Raw genomic sequence first — 8,230 nt, 5'->3', positions numbered from 1 at the left:
TTTTATATTATTTGTATGTATATATATTTTTTACGTTAATTTTTAGTCCGGGTTGTTATTTTAACTTTTATCTTCTATCTTTATAGCTTGAAAATGGGACTTTTACGTCATGAAACGTCGCAGCAACAATAATGTACTTTGAAAAAGGATAAAGGAGTGATCCTTCACCCTGCACCTAGTGATATATATATATATATATATATATATATATATATATATATATATATATATATATATATATATATATATATATATATATATATATATATATATATATATATATATATATATATGTATATATATATATATATATATTTTGCTAATATATATATATATATATATATATATCAGTCTTTGCTACATGGAATATATCAGTCTATTAGATATCCAAATCTACTTACCTGTGTGTCATTTAATTTGCCTTTTTAGTCTTTCACTAAATTACGGTTAATGGAACCTCTATTGGATTTTATTGCTCCTGAATATTTTAAAAAATCATCATCTTTTATCCCTTATGCATCTGATGCTGTTTCGTTCGTTTGTGAATACTTTGTCTTCATTATTTCTTTTTTCTTATATTTTATCTCAGCTACCATCTCTAGGTTACTATAGCGACCTCACAAAACTCTACGGACCATGATCCCCACATTTCGGTAAGCAGACAAACCCAGTATGCATCATAAATAAATTATATCCTGATCTCCGACTATTTCCCTCCCCAGAAATGACGAGAATCGGAGAGTTACTGGCGCAATGCAGTAACCAAAAAAAGTCAGTCATTAGAAATATAGAGAAAACTCTATATAAACTGAATGCAGCAGATGCAGCAATCACTTTCAATGATACTTGTTTGAAAGAGGGTCTACTACCCACAATATAATAATAATAATATAGTATCTTTACTACAAATTATATTACGCTAATAAAAATAATTTATATCGAAAAATAAATACGGCATACCGCTTAATAATATTAATAAAATAATAATAAAATGCAGTACCATTACTGCAAATTAAACAATACTGATAAAGATATTATACCAAGAGAGTGCATTCTTAACAAAATAATAATAATAATAATAATAATAATAATAATAATAATAATAATAATAATAATAATAATAATAATAATAATAATAATAATATAAAATAATAATAACAATAATAATAATAATGAATTTTCTGGAACAGAAAAATAAAAAAATATTCATTAATCTTATGATCAAACAATAAAGGTAACTAAAGTGATTAATCAATTTTTAACAAATTTCTTTGTCGTTTCCTTCTTTTATTTCTTCTCCTTTTCTTCAGACGTTTATCTAGAGAGATGGTAGCTGAGATAAAATATAAGAAAATAGAAATAATGAGGACAAAGTATTCACAAACGAACGAAACAACATCAGATGCATAAAGGATAAAGGAAGATGATTCTTTAAAATATTCAGGAACAATAAAATCCAATAGAGGTTCTATTAATCAGCAATTTAGTGAAAGACTAAAAAAAGGCAAATTAAATGATACAGAGGTGGGCAGATTTGGATATCTAATAGACTGACGTTGCTATTCCATCTTATCAAAATCCTTCGCTGATATATATATATATATATATATATATATATATATATATATATATATATATATATATATATATATATATATATATATATATATATATATATATATATATATATATATATATATATATATATATATATATCATATGAACTAGAGAACATCACATTTCTATCACCAAAATTTTATTCTAAATCTTTTTAAATTCCAATTTGTGTTGTAATCATCTGCGTCTGAAATTTTAAAATTTCCAATTATATTTTTAGTTTCTTTCCCGACGAAGACATTTATTGATTCGTCTTTCAAGTCATTTCCATTTGTAGGTTTCTGAAGCCGTCAAAGTATTCAGGAGCCTTCAGTTACTCCAAGTCCTCCCGAAGGCTCCTGAGGAATCTCCTGAAGCAAGAGAGAATGGCCTCGGAGCAGAAGTGACGATTCGAGGAATTCCCGGAGCTCTAGTGGCGTTATCCAATTCTAAGCTTTTGGTCGGGTGGAGAGAAAGGTAACCATGACTGCACTTAGTGAAGTTAACGTTGTTTTGAAAAGCTTATTGGCTCTGATCCTTACCAGATCAGTGATACCTTTTACACAAAGAATTTGGATCCAGAAATTTGGATTATTTATTGTTAAGATCGCGGTAGTTCTTGCCCTGGGAGGATTTGCTGGCCACGTACATCAGTACATTGAAGGCCAGAAGGCTCTCCAGATTGCTCAAGATCCTACCGCACGGATGGACGACGACGACGACGAATTCTGCACTGCCGAAAAGATCTCTCTCTTGAAGGAGGAAAGGAAAGATGGTAAGGAGGAGAACTGTTTCCTCCTTGATGGAATCAACGACAGGAATAATTGTAACGAAGCAGATCTCATGAGAACGGAAGAGTTAATGGAAGAAAAGCATAACAGTGAAAAGCCAGGTAGAGAACGCGACCTTGCTGAACAGGAGAATCAACGGCTGAAGAAGAAAATCGAGGAATTGGAGGAGGCAATGATCCAGAAGGCTAAAGAAGTAGAAAATCTAAACGACCAACTCGCAGCTAAAGAGGAAGAATGTGACAGGAACCGAAAAGAACTGGACGAACTGCGAACTCAAGCTGTGGACAATGATTTCTACTGTGGCTACCTGGAGGACAAGGTGAAGACCCACGAAGCGGAAAGGAAAAGACGGATCGAGGCGACCACAGAGCTCGACGAGAGATTGCCTGCCTCAGAGCGAGAAGTATCTGTTCTCGCAATAAATCCTGATCTAGAGAGAAATCAAGATAATGAGGCACAGAAGAGTCTAGGTCCACAGAAGAAGGTCCATGCCCTGAAAGAAACAGTTCAGCCCGTTCAACAGGAGAATGAAAAACGGAAGAAGAAGAAGAAGTTATCGAAAAGAGCATGCAAAGAGACCGTGATCAATAATTCTATGTCAAGTGAGAAGCATAAGAATATTGATTTGATGGAAGAGACCAAGCGAATAGGAAACGTATTCTGTAAACTTGGACATCTTGAACAAGCAGGTGAATGTTTCCTCAGAGTAATGCATATGGACGACGATCAAGTGGACTGCAGGATAAAACTAGGACTGTGTCTCTTGTTGCTTGGCAGACACGGTGAAGCTGTAGTCCAGCTTGAGGAACTGAAGGATCGAGAAGATTTGGTTGCAGTCGCGAAAACCCTGCAAAGAATGCAACGCCATGGCTGCCCATACTACGTCTTAGGTGTTCCAGAGGATGCGACTTCGAAGGAAATAGAGTGGGCCTACAGGAAGCGGGCACTCAAGTTCAACCCTGATAGGTGCCGCGGGTCCAACGAAGAGCGAGAACGCTTGAAGGAAATTATGCAGAAGATCAACTTTGCCAACGACCTCCTCTGTGATGCCGACGAAAGACGAGAATACGACGCTGTCAGGGAGTCGATCAGGGACTTGGCAGATAAAGCGTTCCAAGATACTCAGTTTCCTCGGCAGTAAAGTGATTCTGGTGTAGATGAAGGCGATGAATAGAACGAGTCAGACGACAATGGAAATGAAGAGGAAGAAACCTACGAGGACAGTGAAGAGAATGAACAAGAAGAGGATGAAAATTCAAGGAAACTGGGAAAGAACAAAGAGGAGAAAAAGCCCTGATTAACCAAAATTGTGAAGGATTTTGACCGGTCACCAGTTGGTGCTGGAGCATCGTGTTCCAGAGGCGTTGCGATCTTCTCGGTCCATTCGATGGGGTTGACTGCAGGATGGGTGTTGACTGCTGCTCCCCCCGGCAGCACCCAGCAATGGGAGGTCCCCCCACCTCCCACACACCCATCCTCCAGCCAACCTCACCGACTGGGCCAAGGAGATCGCAGCGTCCCCTGGAACACGATGCTCCAGCATCAGCTGGTGACCGGTCAAGATCCTTCACAATTTTGGTTAATCGTGGCTTTTCCTCCTCTTTGTTCTTTCCCAGTTTCCTTGAATTTTCATCCTCTTCTTGTTCATTCTCTTCACTGTCCTCGTAGGTTTCTTCCTCTTCATTTTCGTTGTTGTCTCACTCGTGTTGGGGCTTTTAATCGGGCTTCCTCGGCGATTCTCTCGTCTGCCTGAACTAGATCCTCCACCATCTGATTCTCATCTCCTTCCAAAAGTGATGAAATTAGATACAAAGTACACAGGTCCTTTGAACCCTAGCTGCACCTACGCAGCGGAGGCAGTTCATATCGGCTTTTTCACTCTTAGTCTCTCTCTCTCTCTCTCTCTCTCTCTCTCTCTCTCTCTCTCTCTCTCTCTCTCTCTCTCTGGGCGATCTCTCTTCACTTCAAGGAAAAGGTTGATCGAAGGGATTCTCCAAACAGTTAAGTGTTTTGTTTCCAGAGAGAATTTCTCTCTGTTCCACACAAATACCCCTTTTCATTTTCAGACCTTCCTTGCTCCACTTGACTCAACTCTTCTTTCGTTCTTTCTGCATTAGATATTTCTTACACATACTGGTACGTACACAAACACACACATACCTATGTACATACATACATACATACATACATATATATATATATATATATATATATATATATATATATATATATATATATATATATATATATATATATATATATATATATATATATATATATATATATATATATATATATATATATATATATATATATATATATATATATATATATATATATATATATATATATATACAGTATATATATAATATATAGAGTTGTGTATGTATGTGCATATGCATATATAAATATATATTTTATGTGCATATATATTTATAAATGTTTGTTATATGTGTGTGTGCGTGTGTATGTATGTGTATGTGTGTGTATATATATATATATATATATATATATATATATATATATATATATATATATATATATATATATATATATATATATATATATATATGTGTGTGTGTGTGTGTGTGTGTGTGTGTGTGTGTGTGTGATTTGGGCAAAGTTTTTCTTGTATGCAAATTTCGTTGAATTCTATGGCTTTTTGATTGTTGATCAACTTCTTATTAATTTGACAATATTTTCTGAATCTTCTACCTTCTTCCAAATTCAGTTGATGGACAAAAAAAAACGAGGATTAACTCTCTGTTCCATTTACTAAAAACAGAACATCACAACTGTTCCATCATTCGTCGTGGCCTCTTCAAAGTGTATAATCTGGTTGTTTCAGATTTAGCTGGCTTTGTGCCAGCACGGGCTCTTGCTCCTAGAGCAGCCCGTAAAATAATCTGGACATAGCGTCTTCTTTTGTTACAGTGTGCGGACGGATGTGTAGCGTCCAAAACACTAATGATACAATAAATCATTATAAGATAAATAAGTACAAAATAAACAATTTTAATTTATTCACAGGTATTAAAGTTACAATTCAATAAAATTTCTACTAAAACATAATTTACTTTGTGCAAAATAATGAAAACAAAACCACGTGTTCTGGTGGCAACAAACAAAACAGAAATGGAAAAGCAGCTATTATACGGATTACGGGGGCAGGGGGAGTTGTAAGGGGGGAGGGGAGGAGAGAGAAAGCGTGTGATTCTGTCTCACGCGCTTTCTCCTCCCCCCTCTTTCAGTTCCCCCTACCCCCGTAATCCATATAATAGCTGCATTTCCATTTCTGTTTAGTTTGTTGCCACCAGAACACGTGGTTTTGTTCTCATTATTTTTCACAAAGTAAATTATGTTTCTATTATAAATTTTGTTGTACTGTAACTTTAATACTTATGAATAAATTAAAATTGTCTGTTATGTACTTGTTTATATTATAATTATTTATTGTATTATTAGTGTTTTGGACGTTACATATCCGTCCGCACACTGTAACAAAACACCAAGACGCTATGTCCAGTTATACGCTTTGAAGAGGTCACGACGAGTGACGGAACAGCTGTGGTGTTGTGTTTTTAGTCAATGGAACAGAGTTCATCTTCGTTTGTTTATCCATCAACTGAGTTTGGAAGAACGGAGAAGATTCAGAAAACATTGTCAAATTAATAAGTTGATCAACAATCAAAAAGCCATAGAAAAATTCAACGAAAATTTGCATACAAGAAAAACTATTATATGTATATATATATATATATGATGGTATATATATATATATGCACATATATACGTGTATATATATATATATATATATATATATATATATATATATATATATATATATATATATATATATATATATATATATATATATATATATATATATATATATATATATATATATATATATATATAATATTAAGATTCTGCCATTGAATTAAAGCTAATACCCTGCAACCCAATGAATATTACTTGATCTCTGCAAATTTTTAAACATAAGGAGAAACCTGATCCATTTAATGACCTAAATTAAATCAGGAGTCGTATATTTATTTAATTGAATTAGATGTAATCTTGGGAAGTACGTCGGAGAAACCTGTATAATAATACAATAAATAATTGTAATATAAACTGAAGTATATAACAGACAGTACAAACATTCATAAGTATTAAAAATTTGTGCAACAAAATTATAATAGAAAACATATTTACAATGGCACAATGAAATTTAAGCCCTGGATTCTGTGACAACAAACTTAAACGAAATGAAGCTCCTTTAATATATAGTTACGAAGTAGGGAACTGAAGAGGGAGGAGAGAGAAAGCGCGTGAGACAGAGAGATGCGCTTTCTCTCCTCCCCACCTAACTCCTACCCCGTAATCGTATAATAGCTGCTTTTCCATTTCTGTTTGTTTGTTGCCACCAGAGGCATTGGTTTTGTTCTCATTATTTTGCACAAAGTAAATTATGTTTTAGTAGAAATTTATTGAATTATAACTTTAATACCTCAATGAATAAATTAAAATTGTTTATTTGTGTATTTATCTTATAATGATTTATTGTATCATTAGTGTTTTGGACGCTACACATCCGTCACCTGTAAAAGAAGACGCTATGTCCAGATTTTTTACGGGCTGCTCTAGGAGCAAGAGCCCGTGCTGGCATAAAGCCAGCTAAATCTGAAACAACCAGATTATACACTTTGAAGAGGCCACGACGAATGATGGAACAGTTGTGATGTTCTGTTTTTAGTAAATGGAACAGAGAGTTAATCCTCGTTTTTTTTTTGTCCATCAACTGAATTTGGAAGAAGGTAGAAGATTCAGAAAATATTGTCAAATTAATAAGAAGTTGATCAACAATCAAAAAGCCATAGAATTCAACGAAATTTGCATACAAGAAAACTTTTGCCCAAATCAAATCACACATACATATATATATATATATATATATATATATATATATATATATATATATATATATATATATATATATATACATATATATATACACACACATACATATATATACACACACACATATAACAAACATTTATAAATATGTATGCACATAAAATATATTTTATATATGCATATACACATAACACACAACTCTATATATTATATATATACTGTATATATATATATATATATATATATATATATATATATATATATATATATATATATATATATATATATATATATATATATATATATATATATATATATATATATATATATATATATATATATAGTATGTATGTATGTACATAGGTATGTGTGTGTTTGTGTGTGTACCAGTATGTGTAAGAAATATCTAATGCAGAAAGAACGAAAGAAGAGTTGAGTCAAGTGGAGCAAGGAAGGTCTGAAAATGAAAAGGGGTATTTGTGTGGAACAGAGAGAAATTCTCTCTGGAAACAAAACACTTAACTGTTTGGAGAATCCCTTCGATCAACCTTTTCCTTGAAGTGAAGAGAGAGAGAGAGAGAGAGAGAGAGAGAGAGAGAGAGAGAGAGAGAGAGAGAGAGAGAGACTAAGAGTGAAAAAGCCGATATGAACTGCCTCCGCTGCGTAGGTGCAGCTAGGGTTCAAAGGACCTGTGTACTTTGTATCTAATTTCATCACTTTTGGAAGGAGATGAGAATCAGATGGTGGAGGATCTAGTTCAGGCAGACGAGAGAATCGCCGAGGAAGCCCGATTAAAAGCCCCATCACGAGTGAGACAACAACGGAAATGAAGAGGAAGAAACCTACGAGGACAGTGAAGAGAATGAACAAGAAGAGGATGAAAATTCAAGGAAACTGGGAAAGAACAAAGAGGAGAAAAAGCCCTG

The 8,230-nt window shown here is 33.7% G+C and overlaps 1 protein-coding gene across 1 annotated transcript; it reads left to right on the top strand.

The window, feature by feature from the left end:
* The first annotated feature begins 2,079 nt into the window (after positions 1–2,079).
* On the top strand, positions 2,080–3,528 carry LOC136830473 (myosin heavy chain, cardiac muscle isoform-like). The gene has a single exon (XM_067090009.1). The coding sequence runs from the start codon at positions 2,080–2,082 to the stop codon at positions 3,526–3,528; it is 1,449 nt and encodes a 482-aa protein (XP_066946110.1).
* The last annotated feature ends 4,702 nt before the right edge of the window (positions 3,529–8,230 follow it).

The sequence above is a fragment of the Macrobrachium rosenbergii genome, chromosome 46, assembly GCF_040412425.1.
Source record: "Macrobrachium rosenbergii isolate ZJJX-2024 chromosome 46, ASM4041242v1, whole genome shotgun sequence".
Taxonomy (NCBI): Eukaryota; Metazoa; Arthropoda; class Malacostraca; order Decapoda; family Palaemonidae; genus Macrobrachium; species Macrobrachium rosenbergii.
This window is presented reverse-complemented; position numbering and strand designations above follow the sequence as displayed.

What these genes read in the sequence shown, in the direction of transcription:
- LOC136830473 (XM_067090009.1), top strand. Translation starts at nt 2,080, where the DNA reads ATGACTGCACTTAGTGAAGTTAACGTTGTTTTGAAAAGCTTATTGGCT.